Source organism: Triplophysa dalaica, chromosome 17 (genome assembly GCF_015846415.1).
Source record: "Triplophysa dalaica isolate WHDGS20190420 chromosome 17, ASM1584641v1, whole genome shotgun sequence".
Lineage (NCBI taxonomy): Eukaryota > Metazoa > Chordata > Actinopteri > Cypriniformes > Nemacheilidae > Triplophysa > Triplophysa dalaica.
Window position 1 is genome coordinate 11,941,645 of NC_079558.1, and position 24,376 is coordinate 11,966,020.

Genomic DNA, 24,376 nt, shown 5'->3' on the forward strand with positions numbered 1-24,376 from the left:
TTGATGTATGAGTTAGAATAGGACAATATCTGGCTGAGATACCGTATAAACTCAGAAATCTGAGAGTGCAAAATAATGAAAATATTGAAAAAATTGCCTTTGAAGTTGTTAATCAGGGGTACTGTGGCAGGGAATCCACTCACACAAATTACATTACATTTAGTCATTTGGCAGACGCTTTTATCCAAAGCGACTTACAGTGCACTTATTACAGGGACAATCCCCCTGGAGCAACATGGAGTAAAGTGTCTTGCTCAAGGACACACTGGTGGTGGCTGCTGGGATCGAACCAGCAACCTTTTTGATTTACCAGTTCAGTGGTTTAACCCACTAGACCACCATCTCCATATAAAAATAAAGTTTTTTATATATTTTTGGTAGGAAATTTACAAAATATCTCCATGGAAAATGATATTTACTTAAGATCCTTATGATTTATGACATAAAAGAAAAAAATATCATTTTGACCCATACAATGTATTTTTGTCTTACAGTTACATGTTACAGGAACATGTAAAAATGTTCCTGTGCTTCTTAAGACTGGTTTTGTGATCCAGGGTCAAAAATATGTTTTGAATGTATACATAGATAGACACATTTAAGCCTGTTTATTAAATTCATGTTTTAAAACGTAGATAAATAATATATATGCTGTAAGTACATTAAAATATAAAAAATATAATACATAAACAAATTAACCCCAAAATAATCAGGCAGAATGGCATTTGTTTATTTTATTAAATGGCACCATTTTTATTATGTGACAATGAGATGTTATGCCCTAAATACAATACATTTAAACAGATAAACAATTTTACCAGATCAATTTTTAGAAAGTAGGTTTAGACTTATAAAAAGGATAAGGATGCTGCCTTTCCTCTTGAAAAAGTCTAAAAGTTTTAATATGACTAGGGTTTGTACCTGTACTGCCATACAGTAAAAAAGGTAAATCAACTATTGTTTCTCTTGCATATCAGAAATGCATGAAATTATAAATGAATTCCCTAATCAAATAAATGTAGCTTTAAAATGAGTTTGGGTACATAAGAACTCTGTCCTCAACCCTTCCATTGCCCTTCAGAACCATCTGGTCATCATAGACATAAACAGTCCCAAAGGCATTACTATCTGGATGTGTTTCAATCACCCCTTCCAGTGTTAGGTGGTGAATCCCAGATTCATCTTTGTGATAGCCTCCATCGTGGTCATGTCCCGCTATAAAGCAAACAACACTCTTATGAGAGTGAATAATAGAGAGCATTGAATCGTAGTTCCAAGCAAGGCAAATTGGGTCTGTTGAGGATGGGTGAACGGGAAGATGGCCTGTAAAGTAGACAGAAACCTGATAAGACCTGGACTAAAGTTAAACCATATCCGTAACTTAAATATATTATAAAAAATTTACAAAAGTAGATTATACTTACTAACAATAGTCACTCTCTCATGTTTCTGGTCAGCAAGGGTTAATACTTCATCAAACCACTGAAGCTGCTCTTGGCTAAACGCTCCATTAAATTTCACAAATCTTTGATTTAACCAACCAGAACCTTTAAGCATATTGAGTGCACTATTACATTTCTTAAATTATGAACCATTTCAAAACAGTTAAACATATAGTACACAAATGTTTTATTTTATGAGGAAAAACTATTCATAATACCTGGAGGATGGTTGAGGTCGTCATTGTTGTTGTGTTCTTTCAGTATTTTGATAGCCTGGTTGTACTTTTCATTGGTTGGATCTCTACCTATGATGCTCAAGTCATACGCATCGAGAACTACAAATCGAAACTTAGGGGCGGGGCTGAAGTGATACGCATATATCTCGTCATCAATAAGGCCGCTTCCGGATTCGGCTTTCTCTCCGCTGTTGATAAGTGAGGCGAAAAGAGAGTTTCTATTGAAGTTGTAAAATTCATGATTGCCCCATACATTATGTACCTTAACTAAACTGTTTTCAAATTCATGTATGACAGTCTCTAGGGCTCGATCCGAAGCCTCGTGTTTTTTATTGTTTCCATCGATAATGTCTCCTAGCTGAAGAATAAAACAGGGCTGGACTCGTTCCTCTTTCCAACCCTGGATCGCTGAGCGCAGTAGTTTCAGACTGTTCCTATAATAACGTCTCCTTGTTTTCAAAAAGTTTAATCCGTCGTCTATGTCTGCATACTGTATGTCTGCGATTACCCCGAAAGTAAAGACTGGTCGCGTAGAGTTCTCCATTACTGTTCGCGTGCTCGGTCTATGTGTGGCACCGCTGTGTAAACAACAAACACATTTCGTGGCATTCCGAGCATGTAGTATAAATGCAGCCAGAGTTTAGTCGACAATCTGGACAAATCTTAAAAGTATGGTTTAGTTACCTGCGTAGTAAGGGAAAAAGACGTTTTTCTTGCATTTACAGTTGATGGAGTGTACCATCACGAGGGGTGCCAAAAATAGTTTAATTATGTGGTTTTAAGTATGTTAACGGAGAAAACGAGTAGCGATGGGACATCGTAAATTCGGGTGGGGATCATATGTTTGTTTAAATATATAAGAAAACATTAAATGAAAGCACAAGGAATTGAATATGTTCGGATCATCAGATAACACTGCATGTTTCTGACCACTAGAGAGAGACCCTATTCAAGCATATGACGTTTAAATGACACCAAATTACAGACGCTTGTTTGGGCGCACTTATTCGGTATTGAAGCCAGGTGCTTTTGTTTTTTACAATTGTTACAGCTGAGCTGACCAGCCTTTCTTTAAATTCTTACACATTTTAAAGGGATTATTATATTTACGCGAAACATTTTTAAATTAAACAATTGAGTTAATTAAACAAAATATTTTCACTTCGTTTGTCCCTTTCTTTGAAAACAAACTAAACACAACGTAATACATCAAATAAGCAACAGATGTAAAAATCACACTTTTAATGTAATTTAATGAGTAAACGATATGACATTAATATAGAGGTATTGCGATTAGAACCAGCAATATTTCTATATTCATGTCATATCGTTTACTCACTTAATTACATTAAAGTGTGATTTCAAAATATGCGTTAACTGCTGATCTCAAAACATTTGTGTCACCCCTTAACGGATGTAACAGCCCCAAATAGTCTGAAAACAGTGATATTTGGTTGTCACTTTAGATTCCACTTAAATTAACACTCAGTCATCCGTCGAGATTTTATTCATAGGTTGAATTTAAATCAAACCTTTGAAAATTAGTCAATGACGGGGAATTTCTGCTTTGAAAGGGGAAGACATGGGTATGTCGATATTTCTACACTAGATGATGAGAGTGGGTGTGTTCATTTACTCGGCACATTGTAAAAGCCTCTCATTCTAGTTCCATGCGCTTGCCATGAGTCGTCAGGTTAGTCGCACATGTCCGGAAATAGAACGTTTTTCTTGCATTTACAGTTGATGGAGTATACCATCACGAGGGGTGCCAAAACAAATAGTTTAATTATGTGGTTTTAAGTATGTTAACGGAGAAAACGAGTAGCGATGGGACATCGTAAGTTCGGGTGGACATTATATGTTTTTTAAATATATAAGAAAACATTAAATGAAAGCACAAGGAATTGAATATGTTCGGATCATCAGCTAACACTGCATGTTTCTGACCACTAGAGAGAGACACGATTCAAGCATATGACGTTTTACTGACACCAAATTACAGACCCTTGTTTGGACGCACTTATTCGGTATCGAAGCCAAGTGCATTTGTTTTTACAATTGTTACAGCTGAGCTGACCAGCCTTTCTTTAAATACTTACACATTTTAAAGGGATTATTATATTCACGCGAAACCTTTTTAAATTAAACAATTGATTTAATTAAACAAAATATTTTCACTTCGTTTCTCGCTTTCTTTAAAAAAACCTAAACACAACGTAATACATCAAATAAGCAACAGATGTAAAAATCACACTTTTAATGTAATTTAATGAGTAAACGATATGACATTAATATAGAGGTATTGCGATCAGAACCAGCAATATTTCTATATTCATGTCATATCGTTTACTCACTTAATTACATTAAAGTGTGATTTCAAAATATGCGTTAACTGCTGATCTCAAAACATTTGTGTCACCCCTTAACGGATGTAACAGCCCCTAGATAGTCTGGAAACAGTGATATTTGGTTGTCACTTTAGATTCCACTTAAATTAACACTCAGTCATCCGTCGAGATTTTATTCATAGGTTTAATTTAAATCAAACCTTTGAAAATTAGTCAATGATGGGGAATTTCTGCTTTGAAAGGGGAAGACATGGGTATGTAGATATTTCTACACTAGATGATGAGAGTGGGTGTGTTCATTTACACAGCACATTGTAAAAGCCTCTCATTCTAGTGCCATGCGCTTGCCATGAGTCGTCAGGTTAGTCGCACATCAAACTCAACCATTCGGATTACAGTCCGCAGTCACGGACGACTTCGGATACACATTTTAACACGCTATGATTAAATCATTTTAAACATTATTTGGGAAAGTCAAATTTAATCAGGACCTTGTTTGGAGTAAGACGTTTTGCATTTATCATCTGAGGAGTTTACGATGTCTGGGTCTTTCTGTCGAAGTTTGTATGCTTTCAACGGAGAGCAACATGAGCAGGGGTTGAAGTTCGAGGCTGGTGAACTGATCAAAATAACACAAGCATTGGACGGTGGATGGTGGGAAGGTGAGAAAGACGGCGTCAGGGGATGGTTTCCATCAACATACGTTCAAGTTGAGGTAAGATTGCGGTTTAACGTACTGAGATTTATCCAGTAGGAGGGCTAGTAAAATGTTGAGATGTTTATGATCTACAGCAATAAATGATTGGAATACGTGTATACATATCATAATTATACAAAGTCTAAATGCCATTCAGATGCTGAAGTTTTTGTAACAACACCTGCAAGCGTGCATCATGCATCGATTTACCACTTGGGATTTAGGTAGTAAGATCGGGAGAAAACAGCAGACTTTCACTCACATCTTAAGTTTGTAACAGGTTTTGAATGTTTCTATTCATGTGGCAGATGGGCTGTTTCATTCAAGGGGATGGGAATCTCTTATCTTTGATGATGTGATGGTGTTGCCCATAAACGAGACTTCCTCGTTCCACAAGTCTGGCTGGATCGGTGTTCTTTATTTGCATATTGCTGAATAAATGGATCCTGTAGCTCTGTTGGCAATGCCAGGATTATGAGTTCGATTCTCATGAAATGCACAGATGTATGACTTAAATGCTGTAGGTTGCTTAGCGAAAAGAATAAATACATAAATATAAACAAAGGAATTGGAAAGTGGGCATAATTACTGATGGAGGAAGTGTTTTTCATCCTAAACACCCCTTCCTCTTTTTAATATAGCGTTGTTAACATGCAACTACAATAAGTATGAATTATTGGAAACCAAACTCCAGAGCCCTGCTATTCTGAATTAAACACCTCTGTTGTTAACAGGTTGTTGCCTTGTGCTGTAACACCTCAATTTTCTCACTTTCTTAAGTTGCATTCTGAGAGTGCTTGGTGACACATGCAATGTGCGATTGTATAAAGTGGGCTATGTAGCAGTAGCAGTATTAACACAGAGTGGCATGGCACTTTACGCGCGGAAGCCATCGGCACATTCCATTGTCGTCCGGTGGCATGGCCGGTCTGTCAGTGGCATGTGCCACTCCGTCCGGTCTCGCGATGGATGGAATGTGCCAATCAGTTAAGTGGCATGTCCGGTTTTCAGTCCTATGTTAGGGCGTAAGATATTTGTAGATACAGTCCGAAATTTTCGTATGGCGCTCGTTTGGCGTATTTGGTGTCTCGGAATTGTTAAAACGCCTCTCGAAATGCCTGCTAAGGATGCGAAAAAAATTAGAAAATCGAACCCAGTACAAATTTGTGTCAGAAATTTTCGCACATTAAAAACTAAATACAACATCACGTTATGTCACTAACATTTACACACTGCCTACGATATTTTTGTCTGTCATAAAAATATTCGGAGCGGGTTAGATTTTCTGCGTTTTTCACAACCGTCAAGCATTTTGAGAGGTGTTTTAACAATTCCGAGACACCAAACAAACGAGAGCCAAATACAAAAAAATGCATACTAAATTTAAGAATGTATGTGCAAAGACCTTAAGCAGTAAGGTCTTGGTACTCTGCAGTACCAAGCAACCGTCAGGGTTAGGGTAGGGTTTGGGTAAGCGGTTGTCCCATTCATCAATATTTTTATTGGGCTTCACGTAACCTAGTCGATCACTTAATACACCAAGCATCACAACCACAAATTTTTTTTTCTCACAATTATGCTGCAGTCACTCCCGTAGGTGCCACAACATGTGTCCTTTTCGCAATTATCCATAGTCCACCAAAACCACTAGAAACCGGACGTGTCAATAAATATTGGCACATGCCAGGGCCCTTGAATAGGCATATGCCCCTAGAAACCGAATGTGACACCAGAGGTGACACTAAACTTAATGGCATGTGCCAATGGCTCCTGTGCGTGAGATGCCATGCCACCTAGTGTTAGAACCCCCTCTCCTATGTAGCGAGCTAAGTGTATTCATCCTAAAATAAACATCTTATTACATCAATGTACATATTCATGGACATATCAAATATTATAATATTCCTGAGTTAGTTCAAAATAAATTTCTTGAATCCCACAACATACAGGTAAGAATGTAGCTGTTACAGCAAGTCTTTTTTATGGTTTCACATATGAAAGTAGCAAGTTTCACAGAGGATCAACACATTAGCTACAGACAAACCCCCCCTCACCGAAAGTGAAACATATGAAATATCTGATCATGTGACCCAAATTTTTTTGAGGCAATCAGACCTTATCTTTACCCAGGTGAGGGGTCATGGATTGTGCACTATTTTTTACCCATTAAACCACAATAAAACAGTAATTGAATATTGTGACTGAAGGTTACATCACTGAATAAATCTGTGACCGTGTGTCAAGCTTTTACAGCTGAATCGCCCTTCCATATTTATTCTGACAGAAGCACAGGAAATGGCCTGTTTGCTAAGAAAATTAAATATGACATTGCACTTTGATTCACAATGCTTAGTGAGTACATGACATCTGTTTGAAAATGACGGTTGGAAGTATAGAATAAATCAATGACTGAAATCATAGAGGCATGGGGTTGTCCCATACACACAAGATGTTTACAATTTTCAAGTTAGTTTTGTTTGAGTTTTGAGTTTTTGAGTTTTATTTTGAGTTTTTGTTTTGAGTTTTGAGTTTATTTGATGAGTTTTATGATTGTAAGTTCAAGTGTTCTAACTCACCCAAAAATTTTTTTTAGAATCAGGAAAGTTTTTGATTGTAGTTGTCATTATACAGTATAACTGCGATGTGTAAAAACACGTTTTTTTTTTTTTGTTGTATTTTTACATGTTAAATATAATAATTTTTATATAACCTACTAAGCCTAGCTATTTTTTACAATTTTGCATTGTTTCAAAGCAGCTTTACATACAGTTAGACACTGGTTACTGTAATACAGAGCTATAGATAAAAAATGAATAGATAAATAAAAGACACAATGTATGGAATTAAATTTGCTCACCCCCAGATTGTCCCAAACCTGTATTCATTTATTTGTTCTGCTAAACTTGTAGGAAAATATTTGGAAGAATGTCAGTAGCCAAACAAATCTCATCCCCAATTGACTCCCATAGTATTTATTTTTCCTACTATGGCAGTAAATGGAGTGTGAGATCTGTTTGGTTACTGACATTCTTCCAAATATTTTCCTTTTTGTTTAGCAGAACAAATAAATGTATACAGGTTTGGAACAACCTAGATGGAATAGATGCGTTCAACTTAATGTGGCGCTGCGCAAATCTATAAGCATATAATATTTAAGTAATTCGATATGCCAAACAATCTGCGCAGCCTAACATTAAAAGGGTCATATGGCGTTTTTTTTCTGTCTTTGGTGTGTTATAAGTTGCCCAGGCATGTATTAGACACGTAAAATTGCAAAAATTAAAGTGTTGAAACAAAAGATGCATTCTATCTAAAAGCGATTGCTCAACCAGACCTGCCTGAAACGCTTCGTGTAACCACACCCCCACGAATGTAAGTCATTTCGTGGTATGACTTGACGAAGACCGCCCAAATGTAAACTTTGTTAAAGCTTTGTTTATAAAGTGGGGCCATTCCAACCATTACAACTTCGCATGACAGGCGCTTCAGATTCGCAGCCTGTAAGTATATTGTCATTGTAAAAGACTACGGACTAACTTTGGTTGAGTTTGTCGTGTGTTTATGATCTGCAAATGCAGATACAAACACAATGTGAAAAAAGACAACATAAGTCCTAATAATCAGTAATAATGTTCCAACTAGAGGCAACAAATGTTGTGTTTATAATGGGATTTATTGGCGGAGTAAAGAGGAGATACAAACATTTACGGTATGTGGAAAATACAGCATTTTTTTACCTTAAAACTTGTATACACATTTCATTACATCTAATGTCATATATGTTATTTAAATACATATTTATAATACATTTTTGTGTTATATTAAACTGCCCCTCTCAAAATGATTTGCAGCATCCGATTTACAGTGTGTTATTAGTTTTTAGCGGTTGTTATTTGAAAATAACAACCCTTGAATGTCGCGACTTGCCAATCAGAATCAGGCATTCAAATGAGCCATGTAATAATGAGATATATAACCCAAGAAGTAATGTCAGCAGCCTCCCAGGCCAGTGAGCAAGTCTGACACAAGCTGTTTGTTTAACATAAAGCAAATTTTGCTTGCCTGTAGTAGCTCAGTGGTTAGGGCATGGCGCTAGCAACGCCAAGGTCATGGGATTGATCACAGGGATTGCACATAATCAGAAACAAATGTAAAGTATAATGCAATCTAAGTCGCTTTGGATAAAAGCACCTGAATAAATGTAAATGTATTAAATTCATTGTAATTTATATGCTTATGAATTTATATTTTAATTATACTTGAGTTTTCAATTTTTGTTCTGTAACCAAATATTTCTATACACTTCTTCCACCAAAACAATTCCTTTGTGCGCATGAACGCAACTGGTACTAAAGTTCATTCTGATTCTGAAATGTATTGTTAACAGAAATCAAAGCTAGACTCAAAGCAGTTCAGCTGAAGGTGAAATGCAGAGGGTAGCTGTACAAAACTGGCCTTATTATCAGTGCACGTCTCAGCTAAGCACACAGTGATAACTATTGTTTGCATCACAATCATTGGGAGTTAGACACTTCGTTTCTAGCTATGAGGCTCCAAGTTTTACATCTGGAGAAAGCAAAACAAAGCCCTGCAAATGAAGCCTTCAATCATGCACTAGACTTTTCAGACCGAATTCGTCTGCTAGGGCCTGGTCAATTTTAACTTTCCCCGATTGCTTTAAACTTGAGTCATGGGTCTCGTGGAAATTAGTTCGCAGGCAAGCGTGAGAAGTTTCACTCGGCACAATGTGTCGTTTTTCACACAGCCTTACGGCGGATCGCAAGAATCCGCTATTTCACTGTGCTGTGACAGACTGAAATTCCGTTTTTAGTTCATTCCTTATGTGATTTCTTACCAAGCATATTTTTGCTCTAGATAAGTTTAACATAACACTCAAACAATACATGTCGCAGGTAGATAAGGGACATTGTCAAGGCTAGATTTTATGGTTTTGACATGGAAACATGGAAACAAAAGCAACCCTGTCAGAACGGTTGTTAATAAGGGTGAAAGTTATTTAATAGATAAGTGAATAATAGGAAACAGACACTTACCTTTGAATGCCCCTGATGGGCTGAAACTAAGGTGAATAAAAAGAAAAATAAACGCTGGCTTAAAACACCGAATGATTGTGCTGTCGCCCTAGCTTCAGAATAAAGACCCGTTCACATTAAGAATGATACACATAAAAACACTGTAAAGAAATTTAAGAGAAAAGCAGAATCTGCCCCACAACTATAATGATAAAGAGAACATCATCAGGAATATTTTAAGATGATGAACGATAAAACATTTGCCCAAAAAACTAATTTTATCTTTAAAGTTATTCTGTTAAAACTGTAAAATAAGGTTGTGTTTGTTAACAGTACATTAGGTAACACAAACTAACAATGAACAATATTTCTACTGCATTTATTCATCTTAGGTAATGTTAATTTTAGTATTTACAAATACATTTTTAGAATGAATAGAATTAATTGCAAAAGAATTTAGAAAGAATTTATTGAATGAATTCTCAAAGTAAATAAAAAAAGGAAATGAAGCTGATTTCAAACTGATCTGGCTATGAACAAACAATAAAAAGCATTTGTGTCTTTTGATCTCCTTTTCTGAAGCCACCATATTAAGCTTTAGGACTTCCCAAACATATATCTATGATATGGACATTGGACCTAAATGTGAAGCTAAATATATGCAAATATATCTGATGTTTAGGATTCTTTTTCACTATTCATGTTTAATGTCTCCTCCAAAAGTCTCGCCAGTCACACATGCATATCCACAGTTGAGTTAAAAGATGAACGGTCTGATTTTACACATGAATGGTTCACTGTTGTCAGCATGAGGAAAGATTGAGTCACACAGGCATGTGGAAGAGTTTCTCTTTACTTAAGGACTTCTCTGCAATCATCTTTTGAAATGCTGGAAGTTTGGTCTCACATATGCAATTCTGGACTATGTCAGTCACAGTGACGTGTTTTTTTTCGACAATGTTGTCATTTTTAATATGCATGTCATTTCTGTTCTTAAGAGCATTTTAAATGAAGGATGTTAGTGTTCAGCCTTGCTGTTGTAAATGTGACCTTTATAGATGCTAAAAATACTCATATGGCCTCTTTTAAATTATTGTGTTACACAGAATGTAGCTATATTAATTATATAGAATTACTTACCGCATCAAACAAAACACAGAACTGGTGATTGCTATAAAGATACCTGGGTCAAAATTTGAAAAAAAAAAAAATATATCCAACAAAAGTAGAATTGAGGGCTGGAAGGTCATGTGGTCAAGGTGTAGTGGACATTTAAGTGCATGATGGGGCCGATCTGCAAGATGAAATTTCAAAGTGTTCCTTCCTTCAGGGTGTGACAGTTCAATCCTGATTTCCAAGCAGGATGCCAGAGTCTGTGAATGAGCCAAGAAGTTTAAACAAAAATATTTATTTTGAGTGTGGGATTTGTGTATATTCAGATATAGATAGAAAAACAACCATGTTGACCTCTGGATAAACTTAACTGGAAGTTTGAGATCTGATATTCAGTTTCTGTCTTAATTGCTATTCCTCTGATATAATTTTCTCAAATTAAACTAAATATAACTAATTATAACATTCCCTAGCACAACAAAGTTCCCCACGGATGGCACTATATTTGTATATAATGAATATTATGATTATCTTAATGATCATAATATATGGGTCTTGGAGGCCCGACAGTCTGTTGTAAACATATGCAGGCAGCCAGAAACATATTTGGACTTTTGCGAATAGGCACTCTGAGGCAGTCGGATTTATAAGGTGAACCATCTGGATCTATGCATTATTTAATCCTCATATGCCTGGACAAACTGACACAACGAACCCCTTCAAATCTGTCAGATACTTTTAATTAAGGGGTTCGATTTGGAGAAATATGATCAAGCTGTGCTCTTGTTTGTATGTACAGTAGGCCTTTTGGGTAATTCATTTAGTGCATTTGTTTTTTTAAAGGTCCAGTGTGTAGTTTTTTGGAGGATCTATTGACAGAAATTCAATATAATATACATAACTATGTGTTCAGAGGTGTATAAATGCCTTACATAATGAAGCATTATGTTTTTAATACTTTGGAATGAGCTGTTTCTATCTTCACACACAGAGAGTGTTTCTACAGTAGTATTGAAAAGACAAATTGCTCTACAGAGCGCATTTTGTAAATACGTTATCTCGTTCGGCTTAGATGCTAAATATGATGTCATATTTGTTCCGTGTTGGCCACCGTATAGTGATTCAAAAGAAAGGGTGGAGGGAGCCATTAGTTACAATTCACAAGCTTACCACTAGATGCCCCTAAAATCTCCACATAGCTCCTTTAAGAGCAGTTTATTTTGATATTGGCTATTAGGGTTATTATGACATGGCATATTGACTGATGTATAGCTAATGGCAGTGCGGCAAGCAGATTAGCTCAATATAGCCTAAGGAAATGAATAAAAGCATTTACATCTTCCCTTTGTTTTACCGGGAGCAAACACATAATGTAATCTAATGCAGACACATCCCATAAACAAGGCCGCACATTTTTTTTGTTCAATAATCTTGTTCAATGAAGCTTTCAACTGCCAGTATTAATCTCAGCTCCATTTACCACATTTAGATCCATTCTGTAGATTTCAACACTAAATGACAACATTTACCGACAGCTAGGAGTGAACAATAACAGATTTTCTCCTGTGTGTGAAACTGTCAACATTTTATCTGATTAACTGATTTTTGTTTGGAATGTTAATGTTTCACCAACAGGTCTTTTTATCACCAGGAAACAACTCCAGTGGAAAGTGAGATTGTTACCACTTTGACCTCAGTAACTTCAGTGTTCCATTTCCTATTTCGACTCCCCCTTGGAGTCTCAATAAAGGGAACAATTTGCATAAATAGGATGTTCTTCAAGGCTAACATGTGAGCTGAGTGTCAAAATGTTTGCATTGTCATATTTTGTGAAGTTTTTTAAGAATATGTAGTTAAAAGGGTATTCACAATCCATGTTCTGTTATGTTTAAACTTATTATTTGATCTCCCAGGACCAAGCTCCTACATTCACATTGGGAAAACATAAACATCCCAAAACTACATTTTGAAATGGCTTGATTGTATAACGAAAATCCAATAGAGCAATGTTCTGTATTATTATAAACAATCCAGTCATTCATGCCGTGATGTGTTCCATGTGGCTCGAAGCATGAAATAAATTGATGAAAGCTTGTTATGTAATAATCTTCGGTTGTTTAGTCAAACTCTCAGAATGTAGTTGAGAAAGTGCACCTCTCCAGAGCACATTGGATTCAGCATATTGAAGTGAAGACCACGTTGACTTCTGGCATTGAATCCTGCCCACACATTTTCAGCATTCTTAACTGGCTGAATTTACGAGTGGGAAAACGTCTATGACCTAAGCTGAAGAACTACTGACAACTTTTCAAGTACAACAGAGAATGCAGGAGGACGTGCAGATACCTAAATTACATATGCCTCATCCCATTATGTTTTTCTTTTGATCTTCCACCCTCTTTTTCTGTATTTTCTCTGTGTGTATACTTAGTGAAACATGTGTGATATCACCATAAAGGTACATGTATAGCGACTCAAAAAGTATTTAACATACACTTACTCACAACTACTGACTAAATATCATTGCGCAAAATATCAAACCAAGCTCAAGTTATTTAAGCACATCATTCTAAAAAACTTTTTAGTTTTGGTTGGAAACAATTATGATTGAGCTAATCAGTATTCAGGTTTAAAGCAATTGATATACGGGTCATTAATTTCAAAGATATTTGATGAGTTGAACTGCTAGGAAACCTTTGTGAACTTCATACATACATGGTATTAAAAGGTACAGTGTCAATTTTTTTGAGGCATCTAGCGTTGAGGTTGCAAATAGCAACCAATGGCTCACTCCATCCCTCTCTTTTGAAGCAATATGGTGACTGACACAGGACAAACATGTCGTCACGTTTCCGCTGAATGAGATAATGTATTTAAGAAACGCACTCTGTAGAACAGTTTGTCCGCTTAGGGCTACTGTACTGAATTCCATGTAAGGGGACTCGCGGTGTTTGTAGATAGAAATAGCTAATTTCTAAGGTAATAAAAATGCTTCATAATGTAAAGTCTCAATACACATCTGAACACATACTTATGTATGTTATATTGCATTTCAGTCAACAGATCCTCCAGATGGGAAAAAAACATGGGAGCTTTAATGCAATGGAATACATTTTTACTTCATTATACATCTGACATAAACATCCAAGCACATTTGGGCTTTGTGCAAGTCACATTTTGAGAAAGTGTGTCATTAGAAAGGGAGTGACTGTGTTAAATTTTAACTGAACACATTTTCCCACTGCAAATCCCGTAAAGATGTAATTCTCTTTATGTTTGATTTTAATATATTTGTTTCCCATTATGTCATAGAAAATAGTGGCCATGTTTCCTCTTGATGAGCTGCTTCCCAAAGACTGGAAATGCTACATGTCTCCACAGGGGCAAAGATACTACGTCAACACCGTCAGCAATGGTAAGAACATGTTAACTATTGTAATATTTACAGAATTATAGTATGTTTCAAAACATCAAATGAAATTACTGCAATTTCAAAGTAAAACCATTGTGCAATATTTTCCAAGTTCAATCTATTTGATTGCAGTGAGTAGATGATAATGTGTGTCATTGCAAAGGCAGTCTGAGTCTGATAGTGAACAAACGGTCTTTATAAGTGAAATGTCTCTAGAGCATGGCTGCCATGTTGGCCTGGTACAGCCTGGTCTAAATGGATCGGAAGCTTGGTACAGATATCCCCACTTCTCTTTCATTGTGTTTAAACAATCAGCATTGTACCTATCCGGAGCTATCAGCCATCCCACAATGCCATGCACTCTTACACCATCCAAAATACGTTTGACTTTCTTTAAATATCTATTTATTCAATGCTTTGCAAAGCTGTTCTTCTTACCTTTCTCTTCCTTAGCTGACTGCTATAAAGTCTGTTATAAAGTCAGCCTTTTTGTCACATTTTAGATGTGTTTCTGAGGTTAACTTGCGAACAGTATGCAGACCACTGTTCATACTGGTGTGATGCTAAAACAACCCTTACTATTATTATTGAATTAAGACATCAATTTTAACCAAAGCTTTTGTTATATAAGAGGGAATCGTATTCAAGCGAACATCCTGTAAGTGTCAGAACTGAAAACACCCTTGCTATTGAAATTATAACTGTTATTGACACAAGGCCCACCGAATGATAGGTCCTAAATGCACCTATCTATAGGTTGAACACCTCCTCCACAGAAATAACTTCTCTAGCCCTGCACACTGATTCGCGCATGACAGTACTGAGGTAACACAATTTGCCCGGAACCAGATAGACCGAGCAAGCAATTAACACCCCCATTATAGATCGCAAAATACTGTGCAGTGCCTGGTTGTGGAAGAAAACAGTTGGTACATAACCTTCTTTTGGATTCCGACATTAGTTGTGGTTGAAGTTTATTTTTAAAGATGTTCCTGCTCACGTGGGATAAAACATTGAGCTTTTGTTCGCTTCATTTCACCGTGGATTCCTTTGTGAACAAGGAACAGGTCGACGCTGGATTTGCGGAGAGACTAAAATTTAAAATCAGTGCTGTGCTGTAAATATTGGATCCAAAAGGAATGGCGCATGCAATCTTATGTGAGTAAAACATATTTGTAGTATGCGTCACTCTCTATTGCTTTGTTATAGATCTCTTGATATGCAGATAATGTGTAACCTAACGTTGCATGTCTAACCAAATTCACAGAAGTCTCCAACTAAGTTTACTATGCAAACTGCTATCCAATCATAGCAATGGGCGTTTACTTCCAAGTCTTCAGTGTGGCACGCCCATTAAAACCGAGTGCTTGTCAAGCCGGCCCTCAAAACTCGGGTAGAAAATAGCCTATTATTATGTCGTTTGTGTGGTTTTTACATTAAAAAACTTCAAAATCAATAAGTAGACCTCATACAACAGTATAAAACAATTAAAAAGCCCAGTTTATAGCTCAATTCTAATGTGCAATGGGCATACACAATGATCTTGACACAATTTGATCGATTACTAAACCAAAGTTACTATGCAAGACTATACCAAAGTAGATACAACACAACAACAGCTTTCTGGGGGGACGGAAAACACAAACATGTGTGCAAGTTTCAAAACAACAGTTGTCATCTTTGTGTAAACTGTGAAAAGGGTGATGTCAGGAATCTGCAACAACAATGGTGACATACAGGACTGTGTGTTTGTTTCTACACAACATACTAATGTTTTTCCAGTAAAGTGTAGATTTATTGCACCATTATGACCAGCGAAGACATATTATTTACAAAGAGTTTCGAAAGCACCTTTGGGTTAAACCTGGCACGTTGTGTTTAAAGAATAGTGCCATCGCCAACAACTGGCCTTGCATGCATATTAGAGTACTTTTACCCATTTTTGCAGATCTGTTTAAATGCAAATAGTTTGGCAGAATTGTTGTATGTACTTGAAGCTTTTTAAAAGCAAACGAAAAACATTTTATACCCATTTTTGTGTAAATGTACACTTAGAGTTGATGTCTTTGACAACGTGTCAACTATACCAACCACCTGAAACATCACTGCAACATATTAGAAACAACTCAAAATTCAGAACAGTTTTTTAGCAACACCCTGGCAACATCCTAGGATCCTAGGTGTCTACAGCAGACGTGCTATCTGATATTTCAAAAATATCAATTTCTTATACAGAATACATTGCAGCTTGTCATGTACTATTGTCACGGCTTGTGTGTAAAACATTCTAAATAGAATGACAGAAAATTTCAATGTGTTGCATTTCATCTGCAAAAGACAGATGAAGGCTCTGTGTGTTTACTAAAGCATTTTTTCCTAATTCCAGCATATTTTTCTATTGTTTTCAATAGGGGCAGGATGTTTTTAGGTTTGCAATGGAAGCTGTCAAGGCAGTGTTTATTTCAGAGTTGGATGTTCAACTTCAATGCTGCCCACATCAATGCCACTTTTTTCCCCCTCTTCCATCCAATTACAGTGTAGGAGGGGCAGGACAAACACCACACAAACCAACAGGCACATTCTGCTTGTACAACGACAAACAAACCATGAATAAGCGTTTATGTATATTCCAAATGATGTCTATGGGCTACCACAAAAAAGAATACTATTTGATTCAACAAACTATCAGATACTAGTAACACATTACTTCAGTGGACATTTCCTGTCATGGCAACCAAAGGACATGCAGCAGCACTTCCACTTTCCCTAGAAAGCTGTATTTTAAAAAGTTCATAAACTTTCATAATCAATATCAGACATAAGGTCACTGAATTCCGAACATGTGCAAGGAGGACTGATCTGGACTACTATAATTATACACCTTTCAGGGACTGGAAGATTTACTTCTTTTGACATTTAATAATGAACACTTTCAACTTCAGAAGCATCCAGATAATGATTTTTTAGACTTATGGTTTCCATTACAAGCATTTCCATGGTTTCCATTGGCATCTAAAAACGACTTCACCTTAAAATTGTGCTTAATGCAATACTTGCTCCTCATTCCCTAGCTAGGCTGTTAAAGCTAGTGAGGCAAGAAAACAAATCAATCTTCTAGCCAACCAATTACGTTAGCATGAGTAACACTCACTGGAATGCACTGACCGAAACCTTTCTACTTTTTAGTCTAGCCATCTAAATCCATTTGAGCCTGTTTAACGATTATTGAGACATTAATGACTTATCTGCTCATCTTCATGTGTTACTCAATCACAATGACCTTGAAAGAAACACATGGAGGGTTGAACATCTTCAAACCTATTTGTTGGATTAAGTAGCTTGTCATGTTGTGAGAGGATTGTTTATTTTGGGTTGAAGTTCATGGTGTTTAAACAGTTGGTTGTTATGTTGGGTGATCACCATGGTAACGTGTGGGAGGAACACTGTCACTGGGTTGCCATGTGTTGCGTGATTTCCTTCCTCTTCACAGTTGTCATGCGGTTTGTGGAGGTGTTCTTTTGCTGGCCATACACATAATGAATTTAGTAAAATAAGAAATGAAAAGTTAGAATAGTAACGTGTTAAAAAGTCTACAAATTGCAGCATGGGCAAGATAAAGTGGTAGACCTGCTTCTAGTGTCACCAAATGGAATTGCAAAAAATGTCTAAATGATGATGTCTAAAAATGTTTTACTATTTACTAACAGCTTGCAATACCTCTTTTTGCAATAATTTAAATTAAATTCAGTTTTATTTATATAGTGCTTTTCACAATGTTTCATTGTTTCAAAGCGGGTCATGAAGAATGACAAAAAAAACAAAAGTTAGTATTGGTATTAAAATAACAAGGGTCCAACTTTGCTCTTGGTTGGTAAAAAACTACTATCAGGATTTACTAAAGATACAAATGGCCAGATTTAATACAGGGGGCAAAATAGCGAGAGAGAGCCCAATTTCAAAAAAGTGTCGATGGGAGTGGAAATTTCTGTGGGTGATTTACTACCAAGCCCACATTAAAAAGCACAGGCACAATATATCATTCCCATATTGACCAACGCAATCAACCAAGAGCAGCGCAAATTGGCGCAGGGTTTAAGACAGTAAATCGCGTTGTGTGATTCATAAATCTGGCCCATAGTAAAAAAAAATGCTCTGAAAAGGTGTGAACAAAGTTGTATTTGAATCTGATCTCATTGCATATACATTTGTTGGAGTTTCCCTTTCAGACGCAAAATGTATGGGAAGAGAGTATTTCAATACAAAACGCAACATGATTTATAAACGTGTCAGTTTACTCTTATTTGCCACATTATTTGATGCCCCCAAAAAGCATGTTTTAAAGCCTAAAGCTAATTTCCGTCGCTCTTGGTAGATTGTGTTGGTTATTATGGAAGTTAGATATAAAGTGTTTTGTAATCAAAAACATTTGCGAGTAAAAAACTGTTTTTATTCAGTAAGTTGAAGAGAACAAATTCCTGATAAACTGGCAGCAGTTTTTGCAATCAGAAAAGAAAATGTGGGTCTTTTTAAAAACAAAATATGTACTGCTTGTGCGTTTTTAATGTAGTGTTCTAATATGTGGATTAATTAGGTGGATGGAAACATAGCTGTTGGTCAGGCATAAAAAGACTAACCCCACACTCTAAAAATGCTTGGTTGTTTGGACAAACCCCACCCATTGGTTTAAACTAACCTTAAACTTTCTTTAGTCAATTTAAACCAATGGTTAGATTTATCCATATTTGACCCTATCGAAACACTTCAGAGTGCATTGGTTGAGTCAGCGTTGCAATGTCGGACATACTGGTGCTAAAGTTGTTCTGCATGTAGCTGTATAGAAGAAGATATTGCAAAAATGACACTTCACTTTATAGAACAAATCACTTTCATAGAAGCAACAGTTTAGCTATATTATATCTCCACAACATGATACCAGACAGAAATAAAGCAAAGCAATTATTTCATGTTTTTTCCCCCAAATCAGATCAATATAAATTGAAGTTAAACATCCGGTTCAACAGGAATAATCGAACTGATTGCTTCGAGTGCCGAGACTGATGTAAACAAATAAAAAATAAATGAAGATAAACCCCTACTGTCAAATTCCTTTTAATTTTTACATTTAGGTGCTTTTATCCAAATCAACTTAGAAAAGTGACTTTTGTTATCATAATTGATTGCACAAATTTGCATGAAACAAGATCTGGTGCTTGTTGCAAATTCTACTACAGTACATTCTGATAAGATAAAATACGCGTTCTTATTGTTTAACTCAACGCTCGCAACTTCGGTAGCTTGAAGAATGACACAATGAGACTATACAGATAGTGGAAAATTAAAGATGAACTCCGAACAAATAAGTAGGCCAATATTCACTGCTCACAATGTCCAAACCACAATGTTCATGCCAGATTGGAAACGCATGAGATTGTCCCATTTTGGCTCGAACATCAGTGGCTCATGAGTATAACGTACAATAGATGTCAAGCCCAGTGCTTTCTTTCCAGCCACTCAGAGTTTGTTTGAACAAAATAATTTGAGTAATCAGGTTCATATAGGGGGGCACGGTGGCTTAGTGGTTAGCACGTTCGCCTCACACCTCCAGGGTTGGGGGTTCGATTCCCGCTTCCGACTTGTGTGTGTGGAGTTTGCATGTTCTCCCCATGCCTCGGGGGTTTCCTCCGGGTACTCCGGTTTCCTCCCCTGGTCCAAAGACATGCATGGTAGGTTGATTGGCATCTCTGGAAAAATTGTCCGTAGGGTGTGAGTGCGTGAGTGAATGAGTGAGTGTGTGTGCCCTGCGATGGGTTGGCACTCCATCCAGGGTGTATCCTGCCTTGATGCCCGATGACTCCTGAGATAGGCGCAGGCTCCCCGTGACCCGAGGTAGTTCGGATAAGCGGTAGAAAATGGATGGATGGATGGAGGTTCATATAGGCCTGTTGCTTGGTAACCAGTTTTTTCTGTTGCATACATCTATGGATCTCTCAGATGCCCGTCGAGCTGTTTTCTGACTTGCATCAAGATTCTCTATATGAGTGATTAAAGCATAGTTAATATTAAAGAGAATAATTCTATTCAGGGGTTTTAAATACATTCAAGATACTATAACAGAACTGATGTTCAAGAAAACATTATAGTATATTAAACAGTATATCAAAATCCTTAAACAATGAAAATTTATTTTTAATTAAATTGTATTTATATTCGTAATATCTGAGTATTTTCTCCATCCATGTCAATGTCCAAACTGATTGCCTCTCTGCCAGAACTTTCCCCCATCCATGTCATTTGAGATAGACGGATTTCTATCTCAAATGTCTATCAAAACGCCAGCTACAGCTGCAGACTGACTGACCATCCCAGCTCCATCTAAGGCAATTCCACCACCAGCCAAGAGAAATATGACCATCGGACAATCCCAGCTCAGACCAATACAACCCCAACCAAGAGCAAAGACGGACTATTTGTCTTATTAATGCTGAAGTTACAATATTTGGTATTAAATGCTAAAACTTAAATCACATGTCAGCAGTTTGAGTGCAGCTATGACACATCAGAGGGGATCTGGCCCTCCCGGCTGAGCCTGGTTTAATCATGGGAGTTTGGGTTCCTCGCCACAGCAGGGCAGTGTTGGCCTACTCACCGGGAGAGTGCATTTATTTATTTATTTAGAAATTAGATATCATTTATTAGAATGATCTTACTCGTTGTATAAATACCATGCACTGTGCTGTGTTTCACCTTTTCTGTTTTTCCTGTTTGCACCCTGTAAAGCTGCTTTGAAACAATACACATTTTGAAAAGTGCTATATAAATAAACTTGAATTGAATTGAATGTCTTTAGCGATTTCCAGTATATAACGTAATACTGAACATAACATGAAAATGCTGGTCTTAAAGTAGAACCAAGCTTTTGAGAATGTCCTTATTGAGCTCTGGTTTAATCGTGCAGCTTGTTGATCTGCAGCACACATCAAATTGATGAGTTTTTGTTGGATGTGGATTTTGCAACATATGCAACATATGCAACAAAGATTGAACCTTGCTACTTTATCTACATTTTTATTTTATTGCTGGACGATAAATGTAGAATGTACTACAAAGTACACAAAAGTATTAGTAATTACAACAGTCATTTCAAATCTATCCTGTATATTGTAATATTCATTTCTCATGCACTGGACAAATCTTCAGACCCTGAAACAGCTGTCATTGTTTCATGTGGTTTCAATATTGCTATCATGCAGGTTTTGTCAGAGATAGCGGTTTAACATGCTACTGTACATGATTTGATTTATTGTAAATAAAATTACGGTTTCAAATCCAAAATAACGAAATCACATCCCAAACCCACTCAACTCACTTAAAACTTGTTTTTTAAACATCCATGTCAATTCTTACTGAAACTGTTATTTTTGGAAAAGTAAAAGAATTCGATTGTGCCACCACATACCCCATATGATCGCAGAGAGTGCATTGTGCATTCAATTATTACTGATATTACATTTATTGAGCGCTACAATTATCCCTGCTCTCCCCTACAGGAAAAAATTATGTTATTAACGGAAAATGGCTTTCGTGCTTATGTTTTTCAGAAACAACATGGGAGAGGCCATTGAGCGTTCCTGGAACCCCCAAAACTCCAATAAAACATAAGAACTCTGGACCTTCAGGTAAAAATGCTCTGAATAACTGTATGTATAGAGCGTTTTCAATATTTGATGTTCTAATTAAATGGATATGTCTTCACTTCACTGCGGCTCTCAGAGGTAACATGAATAGGGAAATTAAAAGATATGGATGATACGTGTAAACAGAATGGAAAGCATACTCTCGCAGTGTTTTAGGCCAGAGGTGCTTTATCTCTGCTACAGAGTGCATTGAATTCCACGTTTCTATTTTATCTGTTGCTTGGAACCCTGGAACCACATGGTCTTGTGTTAGTATCTAGGAGCGAATATCCACAATAGTCACAATAAAATGTATATTTCATAATTTACCCACCTGTGACATTCTTTCTTCTGCAGAACACAAAATAGAAGATCTTTTGAAGAACGTTGGTAACAAAACAACATTTGACTCCATTGGTTTCTATTGAATGGACACTAACTACAGAGACATTTCTTTTGTGTTTCTATTGTGTTACACAGAAGGAGTCATATCCTCGCTGTCCTTCCGAAACCTTGTATTTCCAAATTTGCTGTTTTTAAGGAACCTGAATAAAAACACTGTACTTTTTAAATTATTACATGTGTTGTCAAAGTTGACAAGCACTTTTTAATGCTTTTTTTGCTTAGATGTTTGCAAAACCCAGTGACAAACATAAAGGATGACTTGAAAAGAATGATTAAAAGAAACTATATGGAGATACAAGGTTTCCGAGGGGCAGCAGCACATTTAATGTTGCAAAGAAACTACTTACAAGACATACTGTAATTAGTAATTTTCAGTATAGACGGATAAAAGCTTTAATCATAAATCCTGAAATATACTGTCTACAATTCTTTATTCTGTATTGATGAATCTTCCTACTTAAAATAATTCTGTCATTATTTACTCACACTTAAGTTGTTCCAAACCTATCTAAGTGCGTAGTTTATTTTAAACACAAAACATAGTTAGAAAAAAATTGAAAACTAAGCCGTTCTGGGGCACCACTGACTACCACAGTAGTTTTTTTTACTACTATGAGAGTCAATATTGCCCACAGCTGTTTGGTTTCTAGTATTCTTCCGAATATCTTTCTTTGTGTTCAGCAGAACAATTAAAGTCGTACTGGTTTGGAACAACTTAAGGGTGAGTAAGTATTTTACATTTTGTAAAAAAGTAAATTTTGGGGCAAACTATCCTTTTAAATATATCTTAATAGTGCAAACATATATAAACACAGTTATAACAGAGGAGTTTTTGTATTGAATCAAGGTAATGATTCACGCTTGACAAATGACACTTCTGGTTGGATGTGACTATCAAGAAGTTTGTCTTTTCTTGACCAACCACCTCCTGTTTTTCAAAGTATTTTAGAACAGAGCATCATTCTTTGATCCTTGCAGCAAAGTTGCATCCTTTTTCATTTATTTCGCTGTTAATTGTTGTTTACTGATTCTTCCAACCTCTAGTATGGCATGTTATACAGCATACTGCAACTGATTGGTGTATACATTGAAGTGTATACCCTGAATGAAATATTAAAGTCTTTTAAAATAAATACTGAACGTAAGTGCGTGCTCATTATGGGGCCCCCACAGTTTTGTGGTATACCACTGCTTAAAATAACTAGGTGATCAGAAATTGGGTCTAAATGATAAAGCAATGTTTTTCCTCAGTGTCATGCACCTTTTTCTACTAGGGATTTTGATGGTCAGATGCAAAAGCACAGATCACCTCAGATTCGACAATAGATTAACAAAAACTCCCTAATAGAGCATTTACTGTCTTCGCCTCCGTTCTGAGTCTCATAATTCTGTGTTTAGTGCTCTGCTTGATTTGATTTGCACCGGCGATCACCATTTTTTTATGACTATGAGAACAAAGAGGATCCAGTCTACAGTAAATTAAATTAAGCCCCGGCTCAAGAAAGATTGAGTGTTATTTCACAGACTAAGGAAGGAAACAGTATACGTTTCTGCTTATTATGCCATGTGTGATTAAAAAGTTTGTTATTTGGAATGATCTTGTTTACAAACAATATAAAAGAAGTACCTGATGGATAGGTAAAAATAAATTACCCTTTTGAGGTTAAAATGCCTCTTAAATCAGTTTAAATAAGGGTTTGAGTGTTCGATAACTAACAATGTTTCTCGGGAGCATAAGAACTGAGTCAGAAGTTTGAGCAAAGGGCTTTTTGGCATGACATTTCAAATTACCCATTCTCGATGGAGCAGAGTAGTGCTGTGTGTTATCACTTTCAGAGAATCAGAATAGGGTCTAGAAATAAAGTCACAGTGTTTAAAATTATACTGAGAGCAGGGAGTGAAAGTGTCTGTAGTGCTGAGAAATATGAGATTTTTTTGTCTAAATTACAATAGAGTAGTATGATGTTTTTTGTGGTGTTTTTTTATCTTGCCATTGTCGCACTTTGTTTGCTGACTT

At 36.4% G+C, this 24,376-nt stretch overlaps 2 protein-coding genes across 3 annotated transcripts in view; one reads left to right on the forward strand and one right to left on the reverse strand.

Annotated features, from left to right (window-relative positions):
* Positions 1-90: 90 nt before the first annotated feature.
* Positions 91-2,396, reverse strand: adprm (ADP-ribose/CDP-alcohol diphosphatase, manganese-dependent). Its single transcript, XM_056771530.1, has 4 exons — positions 2,363-2,396; positions 1,661-2,256; positions 1,425-1,547; positions 91-1,323 (listed from the first exon to the last, which is right to left on the reverse strand). The coding sequence occupies exons 2-4, from the start codon at positions 2,220-2,222 to the stop codon at positions 1,025-1,027; spliced, it is 984 nt and encodes a 327-aa protein (XP_056627508.1). The 5' UTR covers positions 2,223-2,256; positions 2,363-2,396; the 3' UTR covers positions 91-1,024.
* Positions 2,397-4,041: 1,645 nt separating this feature from the next.
* Positions 4,042-24,376, forward strand: part of LOC130439371 (growth arrest-specific protein 7-like) — a 41,212-nt gene continuing 20,877 nt past the window's right edge. Inside the window, exons 1-3 of one of the 2 annotated variants that reach the window (XM_056771974.1) lie at positions 4,042-4,741; positions 14,182-14,284; positions 21,880-21,957. In XM_056771974.1, coding sequence (XP_056627952.1) covers positions 4,565-4,741; positions 14,182-14,284; positions 21,880-21,957 — 358 coding nt within the window. In that variant the 5' untranslated portion in view covers positions 4,042-4,564. The remainder of the gene's footprint in view (positions 4,742-14,181; positions 14,285-21,879; positions 21,958-24,376) is intronic. The other variant, XM_056771975.1, reaches the window with a different exon arrangement.

What these genes read in the sequence shown, in the direction of transcription:
- adprm (XM_056771530.1), bottom strand. Translation starts at nt 2,222, where the DNA reads ATGGAGAACTCTACGCGACCAGTCTTTACTTTCGGGGTAATCGCAGAC. An exon ending in CGACCTCAACCATCCTCCAG is followed by an intron (nt 1,548 to 1,660) that starts GTATTATGAATA and finishes ATATGCTTAAAG; the next exon opens with GTTCTGGTTGGTTAAATCAA. An exon ending in TGAGAGAGTGACTATTGTTA is followed by an intron (nt 1,324 to 1,424) that starts GTAAGTATAATC and finishes TCTACTTTACAG; the next exon opens with GCCATCTTCCCGTTCACCCA.